The following is a 16,513-nucleotide window of genomic DNA, read 5'->3' as shown; positions in this document are numbered from 1 at the left end:
TGTGCAAGTCAATGGTAATAGTTAATGAATAATAAATTCAACACTCAAGTTAATATCGAAAAAGATGCCACTTTGATATAATTTAAAATAATTAATCTACTTTATTAATTAGTACAATAATATTGTAACTATAATTATTAGTAATTAACACTGTGTATACAGTAATGATTAATGTAAAAAATCATTAAAATCGCCAGTTTTAAAATATTTTTAATATTAACTTGATGGATTATTTTTAAATCACCTAAAAAAGTCCACCAATAGTCAATTAAACTGCTAGTTAAGTTCTCTAGTGAATCAGAAAATTAACTAATTAGATAAGCATTAAAAAGTTAAAAAAAGATAATTAACTTTTAATTTTCACTTACATTTTTAACTAATTAATGCGCCCACCTTTGCCAATTTGACGAACGACCACGAGCCCCACAACCGACGATGATGAGATCAACATGCGCGCGCATTCCTCGATAACAAACTTCATAATGTAGTTATTATAATATAATGATAGTAAATTTCGTACAACAACGTCGTACTATATTTACAACATTATTTTGTTGTATATTTTTGTAATATTTACCACAAAACGGTTCCTCGTCCCTGGTCAGCAGGTACATTTTCCCACGACCCGGAGACTTGTCCGAGTGGTACCCCATATTGCCGCACTTGGACTTGTCCTTGCACGGGAAGCACTCGCCCTCCAGAAACTTCTCGTACGACTCGCACGGTACGGCCGGGAACGCGCAGCTTGGCGAAACGCTGTCCGTGAAAAACTTATACGCCCTCCGGTGATTGCACAGGCTCCTGCCGTACACTTCAGGCGCAGCTGAAATCGAACGAATGTCATATTATATACACGGTCGAAACAACGAGATATTATGTTATGTGGCCGGTGGTGATGAAATTGATTGGGCATTGTCAATGAGACTGGCAGGCAGGCGATGTTGAGAAATTGATAATTTTATAACATTGACGTGCTCCTATTAATATTGGCTACACAGTGTAAAAATTGTAGACATAAATTATACGTGTAGATTTATATTAACAATGGTTATATACTCCTGTATCTCTTTACCTTTTAGGCAATGTTAATATTAGAATGACAATGTGTTATACACAGTTTTTACGCAACTGTATAAAGCTCAGCATAAAAATAATATGTGAGTATCATTTTTATCGTAAATAAAATAAATTATTATTTTATTCTTATGTAAATATGTAATACTACGAATTTTATATTAAAATGTATATGCAATAGGTTATAGGTGTATATTAAGAAAACATAATAGTCATAAACAAATTTGTGACCAAATATTTATATAATTATATGTCATCGAGTTCCCTAGCCCCTAGGAATAAGAAACCGTATTACACATATTATTATACAATTTTATGTTTTGGAACTCGCAGCTATGTTTTTGTTTTATTAATTTTATTTTATGTCACGTTATTTTTATACGACAAGGTAAACTTATAGATACTGGGTTATTATTAAAGTCGTTTACAGCTATAAAGGCAAATTATATCAATGATTTGGAGCCGGTGCATTCGAACGCTAGTGAATGTTATCTAAGAAATTTCACCAACGGTTTGGAATAAATATAATTTACTATAGATTTGGCGGTCGGTAAAAACGGAACTAAATAATGTTGGCTAAGGGTAATGTTGCATTAGTTGTGACATTTATGCACACGACTTAAAATAATAACTGAAATCTGATACGATATTAAAACGAAAGAGTTCATTGACAGCATACTTGGCACGGAACGCACCCATTAATACATAGTTCGATTGGTTATGGGTGTATTTAATGAATACGAGCAATATATAATTTGAATGCTGTCGTAGAGAGATTTTGTCAAATAAACATTGCACAGTTTGGTTGTATGTGTATTGCGTTTTTGGTGCGATGATGAAATTTCGTGTTCGCGTACATACAGTACGTATAATATAATATAGCAATGCGTATAGGCATTAATATTTTTCGGGATCGTGACGATTCGATGCGTCGTGCCCGAATGAAGACGATAATACGTATTCTGTGTCAAATCGTAAGAGTTATTACTTATTAATATTTGGGACGAGTACAAAATATAACGGTTACGAACTCGTAACTGTGTTTATAAACAACTCCCAGCGAATACTGCATATTTGCATACAATCGGTTTTTGAATTCGACGAAAAAATACTTTCACAGTTTTAGTTAGGTATATATTATATAGGTGCGATGGAGTTGGCACGCTATGATTTTGTTCAGTGACCAGAAAGATAGGAAGTAGTGTTTATAATATTTACAAAAATTGAGAGGATTTAAAACACGCGTAAGCATAGTATAACGGTACACGGGAAAACACCAAGCCACATCTATTCAATTGCGTGTGGTGATGGTGCACCGAGCTAGATAGATATACGTTAAGAATTATTATAATAAGCCGTCAAGTAAAACACATTAAGTCTACATAAAAAACGCGTAAAAACGAGGTTTTAGCCGACCAGCTTGTTCTGAACCTACCTAATGTATTCCATATTATTATACGGGTCAGTGGGTTTTATGTCATAGATAAATTATTTTTACAAATTCTCAATTATAGAAAATTTACGATATCAAAAGATATTAATAAAATATTATATTAAAGTAATAGGATGTCTGTGCATAATATGTTTTTAGAGTTTTTATTATATGTATTTTTTTTTTTCACTAATAGAAAAATTATAATAATGACTATAATATGTATATATATAAAAAAATAATATAGAAATCAATTGCACGTTATAATAAAAATGATTATCGAGTTAATTTCGTCAATACCTGTTTAACCTATAGTAGCATTATACGCAATGGTATTATAAATATTATATTATATTATGTTTTTGCTCAGTACGAAAACAAGTAAATCTTAAATCAAACAATTTAAAATACGTTCGAATAACATTTAGTGGAGATTGGTGGTTGTGCACATATATTTTCACGAGATTCTGCAAGATTTGAATAGTGAGCCCTACCTGCAACCATTAACTGCGTGGTGTATATGTATATATTATTACAAAATATAAAAGGTAGGTTATACCAATAAGGTGAACCGGTTAACAGTCAACCCCAATACGGTCCAAAATGTATAATTGTAGGAATGGTGTTTTTTTTTTAAATGTTTCTTTTCTGGAATGCAACCCGTTTAGGTATATATCTATATACTATTTCAGTAATATTGGATTATACTTGTGCCATTTGCACACTAATGCATTTTTTTATACAATGCATTAAATAGTTAATATAACTGAATGACTGTGGTTTTCACAAAATATATTTCTTATGAATGATAATGGAAGCAAAATTTATTATTATCTAGTTATTATCTATATAAATTAATAGTACACTGTAGTATACAATTAATTGTTTTAACTATTAAATTTTAATAATAAATAACGTAAAATAAATAAAAATAAAATATATTATGTTTAAACGATATGTTTTTACAACACAAAACGTGTATATTGCAAAAGTCTTCACTCTAACAGTATAATAATACCTAATAATAAAAATCGTTTTTCACTTGTCTTGTCTTAAAAATAAAAATAAAACGAATCTTAAAATGATAGTATCTATTAAAATAGGTTTGTATTGAACATTAAAGTGCTGAGTTTCTAGGCAGACAGTGAGGTATGCATTTATGTATAAAGGTGTGTTGTCTGTCGGATTGTCTATCATAAAATAAGAGTCGAGGAAAACATTGTAAACACAATACCCATAAATACGGATTGTTCGTCATCGCAATAGAATTTAGACTAAAGCTGAAGAAAAATAACTTATTATTAAACATGGTATCTTTAAGATGACGTCAAATGTTTTTCGATATTTAAATTTACAGCAAAATCAATATGAAATAGCCCATTAATAAAATGCATTTATTATGTTTAACTTCGATTTTAAAAGAAGATAATACTTTAGTCTAGTTCATTTTATATTTAGATTTGACAATAGTAGTTATCGATAGTAATAATAATAAAAAAACGGTTTTTTTATAATATTTTTTTGTTAATGATAATGACTGAATACTTAGTTTCTATAATATTATACACAATCATATGCAGTCGTATTCTCGTGATATGTTTATGCGTTAGACAGTCGTCTATACTATGCTGGAAATATGTCATAAAAATAATTACTCACACCAGATGATGTCGGTGACGGCGCCCACGAACAAGTTCGAGCATCCCTTCTGCATGCGACCGCCGTTCGGGTAGTAGTCCACGTGGCCCATGGGCTGCCAAGCTCCCAGGCCTCCCAGTATGAGGTTCTCGCCGTTTGAGTGGATCACGTCCACAAACTTGGCGTCCGTCGAGTCCAGCCGGGTCTTGGGGTCCTGGTTCTCGAACAACGGTCCGGCCGGATCCAGGCCCGTGATCCTGCTCAGGTTCTTCAGCTCAGCGCCGGCATAACCAGCCGCATGTGCGCCCAGGCTGAAGCCGATCAGGTGCACGTTCTCTATCGGAAGGTTCGCCTTGGACGCCAGACCGGAGATCAACATGGCCACCTGTTTGCCGACCAGCCGGGTGTTGGCCGCGGCTCGCACGTAGTTAGGTATGATCGCCCCGGCCTCCCAGTCAACGCAGATGACGTTACAGTCGACCTGTGGCACAGACGCAACGGTACGATTAGAAATAAATTTGTGGTAATCTTATATCATGCCTTATTATAATATAGAATTTAACAGCCCCCTGACTCTAAAACGATTGGAAAATTATTATAATATTTTAAATTAACGAATCATTCATTCCACGACTATGTAGAATGTTAACTCTGTTGTTGTAATTCTACCTAATTTAGAACAGATTCAAATCTAATACATTTAGTGGGTATATTATAAGTTAAGAGTTGATTTTTTCTCTCGGGTATCCATAAAGATACGTTTAGTAGACGCTTTTAAGTACTGCTTTCCCACATCATAGTGTTTCGTTTTCGTCTCGTAAAATTTTTAGTCTTGTACTAAAATTTTATCTCACGTTAAGTTCAAAGATTTTTTTGTGGGCTTAATAGTAATAATTATCATGATCTGTGAATCTCGGTGGCCTCGTATGCCTACCGGTTTATGAGCTCGCGCTCGCGTATATATAATATTGATGTCGTCCGTTTACCAATAATAAAATATCGTGACGTACACGGAAACACGCGGAAGTAGCTTCTTCCAGTGAACAGTCGTCACTGGGTCAACGACGCCAAGTGCAGTGTCGATATATATATAATTATAATATACTATCATTGTGTATAGTGTCGCGGGGTCATCGGTGCGAGCGCTTAATTGGCACGTCCACGAACAAAAAAAAAAACCGCATTCGCCGTAGTTATGTTTTACGAGGATGTCTTTCGTCTGTGCGGATTATTACGACGCAAGCGATCGAGACCGATGTTCCACGTTTGTGAACCGGGTCGGACATAGAATCATTATTATCGAACATAATTACTATCATCGCGTTATCATACGAACGTAGCGCTGCAAAAATAATTGTTCGCGTGCTCAGACCGCGATCGAAATTACGATGATATAGTAATAATAATTATATTATTATATTATTATTATTATTATAGTGATAAATGATAATAATAACATTTCAAACGGTTTTTTTTTCTTTTACCAATACGCGATGCGACGGACCATTGAGTGCCGTAATTATTGTCATTACTATTTGCACACGGCACGTCGAACGGTGAACGTTATTGTGTATTCTCGATAGTTAGACACTAGGTACCTACCCTCATTTCGATGTTTGTAAAGCATTTCACCGATGGCCGCGATAATATTTTTTTTTATTTTTTTATTTCCGTTAAATACGTCATTATATTATTATTGTTTTTATTTTTTTAAATTTAAGTACGTACGTATAAGTACACATAATTTACGTAATTTTAAAATTGTATAGTTTAGAAATAGTTGACGTAATTTATTGTTAAAATGATCACAGTGAACGATAATCTTTCAAAAACCTGTATAAATTATTGAAAAGATATAACTATCCACATTTTATAGCATATTTTTTTTACCTAAATCATACTTAATAATATTTTTTTTTTGTTTCCTTAGGTAATTATTAAAAAAAATACATTCTAAAACATTTTTATAATTTATATTTATATTTCATTAAGTAGTAAGTCTATTTTTTTCAAGTCTAGTAGATGATTAAAAAACAAAAATCACGGTAAAAAAAAATTAATAATTGTGCTTCAATATCAATAAATATACGAAATTCGATTGACCAATGGTTTATTGTCGTTTTCATACAGAACACACATTTTTTTGTTGGGCACGTGAAATGGTAATGCGATTTCCGACAGTGGCGCTGAAGCGTGACGTCAGGAATTGCCACAATTTTCGATTATTTTGTGTTTGCACTGCGCAGCTACTAATTTGTAGTATTATTAATCTGGCAGTGAATCTATACTCTAGTCAAAACGTGTCCAAGATGCAATTTATGTCTCGAAAACCTACTTATGAAAGTAATCATTTAATATCTAGTTTTCGGTTTTAAAGTCTACTTATAATAATATGCAAATAATTCATTAAGCATATGTTTACCCTTTTCTCCCTAAATAATTCTGCAGTTATACGAATTCTGATTTTTTTTTTAAAAATTGTATGTAGGTACCTATACATAAAAATATATTTTTAAATTTTCGTGATTTTTGGTTAGAAAATATTGATGTATCTAATTTACAATTCGAACAAGTAGTTTCTCAGTTACTAAAATTTTTATTCCAAGAAAAAAAAAATTTAGATGATTTAGTGTACAGAGTTAATAAAAATTGAATACTACTCGGTTCCACTTTTATTATGCTAAAATTTTCTGAAAAACTGTTTGCTAACTAGTTTTATTTTCAGTAAAAAGGAGATGATTTCATTTTAAATCAAAGTTTGAATCGCCACAGAAAACATGACATCACTTAAGTATTACAATAAATTTCAATCATCTAAAAATATTGTTTTCAAGAATAATATTTAAAATTTCTAAAAATTACTATATGAAACAAAAAAAGAGAAGATCATGCTTGGTGAATCATCTTCTATACAACTACACAGGAAGTAATAATGTGGTGTATAATATTATCTAATCCTGTTGCTAAAACTGGTGTAGCTGAGGTGGTGCGGTAACTACACACTACACAGAACACGATGAACGTAATATGGATGATTCGACGACGAGGTTTTATTCTTAAACTATTACTCATCAGTATCCATCATATTTTTATATAAACAGGACGTGCACAAAAAATCAAATTACGTTCACAAATCCACTCTATGTCTTTTTTAAATTTACATGTGCACCATATACGCGTGTGCAGTGTTTGGAAAGAACACGTCACGGCGTTCGCGTTCATATTTTGCTAACGAAATGTGAACTATTTTTTAACTCAGTATGCACGAAATTCATATTTTTTAAAGAACTTAAATGATTTTTAATTCATTTAAATAATGTATTTTATATTATTATTAACACTAATACATAATAATATATAGCATTATTTATAGATATTGTATTAAAATTGTAGATTCTCTGCTTGAATACGTATAGCAATCAATACTTTTTGAAACTGTATTTAATTTAACTTCATTTAATTTATTTTCTATTTATCAATCTTTACACAAAATCTAGTTACAACGTTCGTATTCGTTTTATTTTCGAAAAAAGAATAGTGTTATCATACCTATTTCTACAATAAAAAGCGTAATAATACGTCGAATTGAACCATCGTTTGCTTTCACGCGATTTTGTCCTGTCAATGGATAAGTACTTTTAATTGTTAAGAAAACACAAAATATAATAACAATAAATGAATAAAACAACTATCCAATCTATATTAGGTATATCTAGGTGTACCTAGAATATACAATAGAAAAGTCATTTTCCGTTATAAAAATATGTAAGCCAAATACAGCACATCATATTTTCTATATACTCGTAACATCAATACATTCACGCGTGATGTATTCCTATAAAACTGTTACACTGATTGTACAGACAAATATACACAAGTCGATTCGTTCAAAATATTAAATTTCTAATCTAACCTTAGGATAGTTATAGAATGAGAGCACATGCATTTATCGTGACGAATATAATAAGGACCCGAAAAATTGTCAACCGTCATGTGCAGAGTACTCACCACGTCCATTAACGCGGATCTCATCTCGTATACCCACACGTTGGAACAGGAGCTACCGAATCCGTGTACTATGACTTTTGTGGGCGCGGACACGTTGAAAGCTTTTCCGGCCCAGTGCCAGATAGAAGTCATATTTGTGAACGCTACGTCCAACAATGGCGTGTCCCGTCGGCTCCTCCGCGAACTATACAATAAAAATCTCGTATTTACCTGAAAAACATAAAACGAAAATCCATCAAAATATTATTCATAAATTTCCAAAAAAAATAGTAACATTTCAATAACCATATGAACAAAATATTACCTCGTCTGGACGATTTGGTACCATTCCGATGTAACCATAAGGGCCGGAAGTGTCGAAGCAACCCACTTCCGGATAGCATGCATTAGTTTCTGCCCTTTTTTGTCTGTCAATAAAAACGATTAAAATTAAAATCACAATTACTTAGTAGTGTTAGTTTGATTGATCACTTTATGTAGATTTATATCGAATAAATAAGAGTATATAGATTCAATATAATAACTATATATAGACATTTTTTTAATTTTGAATTCGAATTAAATATAAATTTTATTTGTATATTAAGATGCCTGTCCTTGAATACTGATAAGTCGTATTTATATCTAGGTATATGTGTATATTGTATACAATATGCATATTTTATCAAAAAAAAAAAAAAATTTAATGATTTTAGGATATGAGAGTTATATAAAAAGTGTTGTTTGTAAAGTAAGCCCACTTTTTTAAGTCTTATAACTCAAAGTTGCATAATTATTTTAAAACCAAGTAGGAAATAATATATGTTTTTGATTTCCTTGTTTTTTACCACTTTTTTTATTTTGAGGAATCAACTACATAGTTAAAGGAAGTGATTAATTACAATTAAATTGTATTTAAATAACGTTTATCTATTTATATTTATTCATTGATTTACTTTGATTTATTTACCTACTTCAATTAGTTAACGGAGTTGAGTTTCATTATTGAAATTCGTTAAAATACTTTTATATTATCCAATTATCCAATTAGACAAGCAAAGCATGCAAAATGGTATCTTTTTTTTGATGCAGTTGAACGTTCAACTTTAAATATATTAATAAACTGTTAATTTTATTTGGATTAATTGATTGTGCCTAATTATAAAATATTCGATATGAAAACAAAAAATAGAAAGTTTATACGTTTTAATTTAATTTAAGCCAAATCAATTATGTGAAGGATTTTTAGTAATTAAGTATGTCTATTAGTATATCTTTGGCGGTACTCATTAGGTATTACCAAATAGCATGTAAACATTTCAAGTAATTGAACATAATAATATTGTCAACACTAAATAAATATAAAATATTTATAATATACAACTAGAAATAATGAATTAATATTAAACGATAGGTAATATTCTGTATTATTATTGTAATTTACTTAATTTATCTGTAAAATCATACTATTATTATACTAAGAAATTACAAAAAAAAAAATCCATATTAACCATAATAGTATTATATATTTGTAATAGAAAATAATAATAGTTTATAATATTCCAACAATAATTTTAATAAACAAAAACACATTTGGTAAAATTTTCCAATATAAACTTATTTTGTGAAGTAAAATATTATATCAAAATTTTGATTGTAGTTTCTATATATTCTACCTGTTTAACTAATATCAAACTTGTAAATTGTTATTTTTTTATGTACGAATTGACATGCACGATGCACCACCATGTAAGTATCTCAAAATTGGACGAAAGTAAACAAACTATACGTCTAAAGAGTGTTAATTTTTTTTTTTGATATGCCTAATATTATTTAGACTAACCTAACATGTTGACGGGCGTACCGTTAGGTATTATATGACAAGCATGACGCATAATATCGATCATCTTTGGAATTCCAAAATCACCATTGAGATTTTACCCGATTTTTAACCACACCAGAAATGTTTTATAATGGCGCTTATTCAAATCAAAAAGAAATAAAAAAACGTAATGATTTCGAAGAAAATTAAATTAATTTAACACGCCTCTGTATTTGGAACTTCTTCAACCTTTGGGTCTAGAATCGGAGCCACGTCGTAATAAACGTAAAATACACCCCTTAAGAAAAAAAAAAATAAAATAAAAAAACGCCTGTCCACGCCTATATAATATGATGATAGATTGATTCAACACCGTAACGGTACAATATGATTTCGAGTACGGTGATTCTGACGTATCTCATCATAACGACGGACTATGCGGAGTCGCAGGTGTGTGCGCAACGTTCTTTAGTATAATATTATGTACACTAAGAGACGCATTCCCAGCCCCAACGGTGAATTCTATTATTCTGAGGCCGAACCTCCGTCTGAATACGTATTCAATTAATGTGTTCCGACTGACCGGCGGTGGGCGTACTTATATATGCGTTCGATCCGTATGGATCTTATTGTAAGACCTACCTAGTCACAAATTATTATATATAGATAGGTAGGTACATATAATAAGTATCTAGCACCTAACGTTCTCAATATAATATACTTCCATTCTCATTTACGTATATTTTGTACATCATATATGCTTTATCATCTTCAAAATTGTATTTTTAAATCATAAGTTGGTATTATATATGACCAATGCGCATACTATTTTCTAATATTGCAATATTTTTTTACCTATTAATCTACTAATTACTATAATAGCAGCACTATTTAGACAAAAACCAAACCGACGATGTATACGATTTAAATAAGAATGTTCTAGCTTATAACATAAGAAGATGAATTGTATGAAATATTATCACAAACGGCCATATATTGGATTATGGAATTTTGTACACTTAACAGGAATGGATGTATTTTCTATAGACCTTATGGTTGATAATTTAACGAAACCGTTTACATTATAAAATTAGTTGCAGTGGGTTATATTTTATATTTCATGCTACTGAAATCCAAACGTCATAAACGATTTACAGTTATAAGCTGCGTTAAGCTATTACATTTTCGGGATACGGTATTCCCCTTTAAACGGAGGATTTAATGTTTTTCATTCAGTTCGGCACCTAATCGGAACAAATAATATAGATACGAGGTCATAATGTGTACAATATACAATAAAATAATATATAATACGAATAGTGCGTGTAATATAATATTATGACCGTTACAACTGTCGTATTTAATAACGTTCCCGTCGTAATATCAAAACTGCAGCAGTATCATATAGGTAGGCACCTGCAGCCAAGTTTTATCACACTTCGTTTTAGTACACGAATATTAGCTCATCCGTACATTATAATTATTATTATTATTATAAATTTACGACTTTCTCGATTTTTATGAAATCAAGCAATAGCCATTTTGACCGAGTTTCGGCGATCCGGATGGCGTACGCATATAACATATTATTATTAAAACGAACTATTGCACGGGGGGGTTTTTTTAGCACCTTTTCGACGAGTTCTTTCGCTGTTTCCATTCTTCCATTGACTGCACAACGGATTTGTAGATCTGTAAGTCCGACGCCTCGTCGGCCGCTTCCAGCTCGGCGTTGGCCCATCTCGTGCCGGCGCTCTTCACCTGTCCGTTCACTGTAACAAAAAAAAAAAAAACCGATTATTAATCATATAGTCGGACAAGTCTCTCACGTTCCGATCACGCGCGATCGTACATCATCATCATCATCGACATATAAACGCTCTACCCGCCGCCGCTTATAACATTATTATTGTCATATAGTCGCGAGTACGATTATTCATCGGACGTATTATAATATTATCATCGTTCGCGCGTCATCGACTGCATCGGTTGCTCGCATCGATGAACTCGTCGCTATTGCAGAGACCATTCGGTCAGCACAATACAATTTAGACGCCTATAGGTTACCTATATAATAATATAATATTATAATGCTTGTTATAGTATATACGGCTCGTATATAGTTTGACGATTCATTATGCCACATTTCTCCCCTTCCCAGTTTTCACCGATCCACCACCGTTATCGCCCACGATTTTGCCACTAACCGAAAAGCAACAACAACAATAATAATAATGTATATATCATTATCTCTTTATACGTAGATATGTCTCGGTCTGGATTAGGATTTTCACGGTCGATATAACACGGGCGCGATGCGTATAATACACTCCCATCGTATTATCGTATTATAATATAACATTTGACCGCGGAATATAGGAATTACTTTAAATTTATTGCTATGCTCTGTATGCGTTTTTTTTTTTATAGGTCATCGAAACTTTACCGAGCGAACGTCCTCGCACGTCGATCGTGATTCGTATAATATGATGCGAATGCAACGCTTGAGTGTATACCTACCCGGTGACGATAATATTATATTGCGTACAATATTTTACACTTTTCTGGCCAAAACACGCTGTCTTATATAATTAAGTCACCCATTTCTCTATTAGAATATAAACAAATTGTCGAAAACCAAGAAGTTATAAGTGACGTTAAAATAAAAACCATTTTATTGTTATGGAATGATCGACTCAATGATTGTGAGATGATATTTATTGGTTATCACTTATTTTATAATGTAAACAAAACTTTTTGGTTTTAACAGTCAAGATATTAAAATACGCTATTTAGATCATTATATCAAATAATACGTTTGCGAATCGTATAATGATTTAACACCTTTTAGTTCTGAATAATATGGATCTATACGGTTGTTTGTGAGATTGAATTATTGAATATTTATAACTAAACACAATATAATGTGCATATATGATATATACATTATACGTGAATTAATTTTGATCGTGATGTTTGAGATTTGGCTAGACATGCTCGACGACCACGGTCTGCGTGAGGTCATGGTACAAAACCGTGGTTGTCCTCAAATCACGCGATGGCGGGGATACTTGTCGGAAATCCGGGATCAGCACAAATAAAAAATTTCGATAAACGATTAGTCAAAATATTCTACCGATATTATTAACTCACGTACCTATAAATGTAAATTAAATAGAAATCTTCGATATAATATTATTAATATATTATAACCTATATATGTGCATAAAATACGATCGTGATTGTGATGACGTTCGAACGAGAAGCATATTTTTTTTTTATAAGTATTTCCATCTTTGTAGAACTATACAGTTCTATATAATGTATACAAATTATATTTTTGTTTAGACATTTTTATTGGTCAACCGAATGTGGCTATGCACTTTTCACAGCTTATCAAATTATGCACCAAAATGATTAGTTAATGGTTATATGTATTAATATTATGTGATAATATCATAATACTATTATATATTATAATAAAAAATAATAATATAACACGATGGTCATGATGGCATTATATTATTATGCAGTTTAGTGAAGTTTTATTTTAATATTTTAGATTATGAAAAACATATTAAACAAAACCGTCTAATGGTTTGATTTTTAAGTTTAATGAATTGAAATTTATCGTTAAATTAATTGCATTCACGATTCATGATGGATACACTATTATTTTAATTGAATAAAGTGCATTTTAAATAAATATTTCAACTGAAAAAAAAATCAAAATTTTTCTCTGGTTTTAATTTAGCGTGTAGAATTTGTTTAAATATAAATAGTTGACTTATTTCAATAGTTGTATCACTAACATTAATACATTAAAACCATCTCTCTCCAGTCTCCACAACATTTAGTATTGATTTTCATTCGTCATTGTTAATTTAATAAGACATTGAAGATACATTAGAACATTTTAATATCAAATAGCTACATATTTTATAAATAATAAATGATTTTTAAAACTTTTTTAAAACCAAACACAGAACAAAGACAAACAAGTATGTTGAAGATTGATTTGATAGTAATCTGTCGATTATTTACTTATTTACATCGAAACCACACCATTATGAATAAAAAAAAAATGTTTATTGATTTAGACTATAATAAAAAAAACAGAAAGCTTAAAAACCTTCTATTTTACATGAAATGGTAGAGGGTACTTTAAATTATCATTTCTAATTCTGAGCTCTATAATTATAACTTTCTGAATATTTATGAAAATTATGGGATACAACGTAAGTATACATAATAGTGCTGTACTTTTCCCTAATTTGTATTGTGATTTTATAAGCATAATAATATGATATATTATAATAGACTTGGTTTATTAGCATACTTTTTCTTATCAAATTTAGGAGAGAATTTCGGGTATAAAAATCGGACCGGATGTACAGTTATAATGATAATTGGACGTTGGAAGTTCGTCTCATTTGTCTCAGTTTATCGCCAGACTTTAATTTATTGTTATTTTTAGTTTTAAACTTATTACTTATTTATTTAAAAAATATCAAAAATGTATTATTAAAACAAACGTGTTTGATATTAATATTCAGTATTCATTCACTTTTACAGCCTTGTACAGTGTTTTCCCATGAAGAAAACACATAATATTATAAAACTTAATATATAGCTTTATTCGACCGTTCTGGTAGTAGCCATAAAGCAGATAATCTAAAAGTATGTTTTTACGATTAATCATTGATTTATGTTAAGGCCAATGTGGAAAGTAAATAATATGATAGGTTATATATTTCTAATTACGTTATATATTTCATGTGCAATTATTATTTTAATAATGACATACATTTCAAATTACTATATTTTATAAATTACATACATATAAATATTCTTCAAATTATAATGTTATGTAATGTTTACTAAAATGTTTACTGGTTAAAGAATAAATAATAATTTTAATATTATTGTAAATATTTTGTAATCGTAATATTAGCCCGAACATCGAAGATTGAGATTTTATTTAGCAACAATCAAAGCCATCTTATCATTTCGTGTTTGGATTTTGAAACTTCAAAATATTATTTTAGTTATATAGTAATACTGTGTGCGAATCTCCGTGCTCTAATTTTAACCATACGAATGTGTTTAACAAAATTAACATTTTAAACTCGTATTGCCAGCTCGACCAACGCAATCAATATTGGCGTATAATAATAAACTTTAAGTACCATATTATTAGATACTTTATACAACCGTTTTACTGTAGTGCTTTGCTTCTTATAAATTAAAAGTAAATTTGTCTCCAGAAATGCTGTAAAAAATTGTAATATGGAAGGTGTATCTTTAATCTTGCGATATGGGATTGACCGAGTTTAAAGCACTGCGGGTAATCAAGTGGAAGATGTCACATTGCGATAAATACAGATTGAAAGCATATTTTTATGTTTTGTCAAGTGTAATTCTGAAATGAAATCGATCTCAATTCGTCGTAAACAGAATGACAACAGAATGACAAAGAACAAATAGTTTCATTTTCTAATTTTTCTATCGTGCCGACTTTTGATCTCTTTTCTGAATCGAATTATGCAATATAATATGATAGTATTTGCTACCTTACACGTAGCCGTCCATTCGATCGTAGAATAATATTCGTAGACAACATCGTCGTCGATTTTAAGTTACGCTCACTTTCAATTTGTCATTGATTTGAATCGAATGTAGTGTGATTATTATGCTTTGTTCATTCCACGGGTAAAAAATAGTTCATCACAATATTATAATAATATATAGTATAATGTAATCTATAATATGTTTTTAGTTCGGCTTTTAATGTTTAATATTTACCTAAGATTTATGAAATCGACGGAAAAACCTGTATAGTAACTAATTGTTGTTTTTGTAAAAATAATAAAATATGATATTAATATTATTACATTATTACGTACTCATAGACTAATTGATTTAAACGAATGACGAAACGTCAAATAGCAAAAAAAAAAAAAAAATACCAATTTACGTTGGTATTACCATAAGATACCTAATAAGTACAATTTTCACGTTTTAAAGAATGGGCACAAGCCACGTGATTTTAATGTATCCAATATTTATGTCTTGCGTGATAGATATTTCTAAAACGTACTTATACTCATATAGGTATTATAAATAACAATATAATTATCGTCAATGTATTCTAATGAAAATCATATGTTTAGTATAATATGTATATTAACACCGTTGAGATAAAAGCGATACCATTATAATTATATTTAGACGTGTTACCTTTTAACTGCGTATAATATATTAATTTTAAATGGAAAAAAAACAAGATTCTATAAAGCAGTCTAGTGTACGTATAGTGTTGCACATAATATTAAATACCATATTATGTTTATATATCTAAACGTTAAATCGATTAAGTTCGTATTGTCAACTAACTGTTAAAAATGCATTATGAAAATTATTCTATTTTATACGATATCCTCAGTTATTGGGACCCTGACTGCAGTCACTTGTCACCTGCCAACGGCTAGTGGACCTAAATATCTTACGTTTCGTTTACGATATAATATAAGTATCTTGTCGATGATGACTAAGTCACG

The 16,513-nt window shown here is 30.5% G+C and overlaps 1 protein-coding gene across 1 annotated transcript in view; it reads right to left on the bottom strand.

Moving 5' to 3' along the window:
* LOC114131722 (uncharacterized) overlaps positions 1 to 16,513 on the bottom strand; it is a 41,340-nt gene that overhangs the window by 6,321 nt on the left and 18,506 nt on the right. The window contains exons 3-7 of the mRNA XM_027997017.2: positions 11,584 to 11,725; positions 8,457 to 8,559; positions 8,153 to 8,362; positions 4,166 to 4,625; positions 578 to 823 (exon numbers count right to left, since the gene is read on the bottom strand). Of these exons, the coding sequence (XP_027852818.2) occupies positions 578 to 823; positions 4,166 to 4,625; positions 8,153 to 8,362; positions 8,457 to 8,559; positions 11,584 to 11,725 (1,161 nt within the window). The remainder of the gene's footprint in view (positions 1 to 577; positions 824 to 4,165; positions 4,626 to 8,152; positions 8,363 to 8,456; positions 8,560 to 11,583; positions 11,726 to 16,513) is intronic.

The sequence above is a fragment of the Aphis gossypii genome, chromosome 1 (assembly GCF_020184175.1).
Source record: "Aphis gossypii isolate Hap1 chromosome 1, ASM2018417v2, whole genome shotgun sequence".
Classification (NCBI taxonomy): Eukaryota; Metazoa; Arthropoda; class Insecta; order Hemiptera; family Aphididae; genus Aphis; species Aphis gossypii.
Note: the sequence above shows the minus strand (reverse complement) of the source record. Positions and strands in the feature narration are given on the sequence as shown.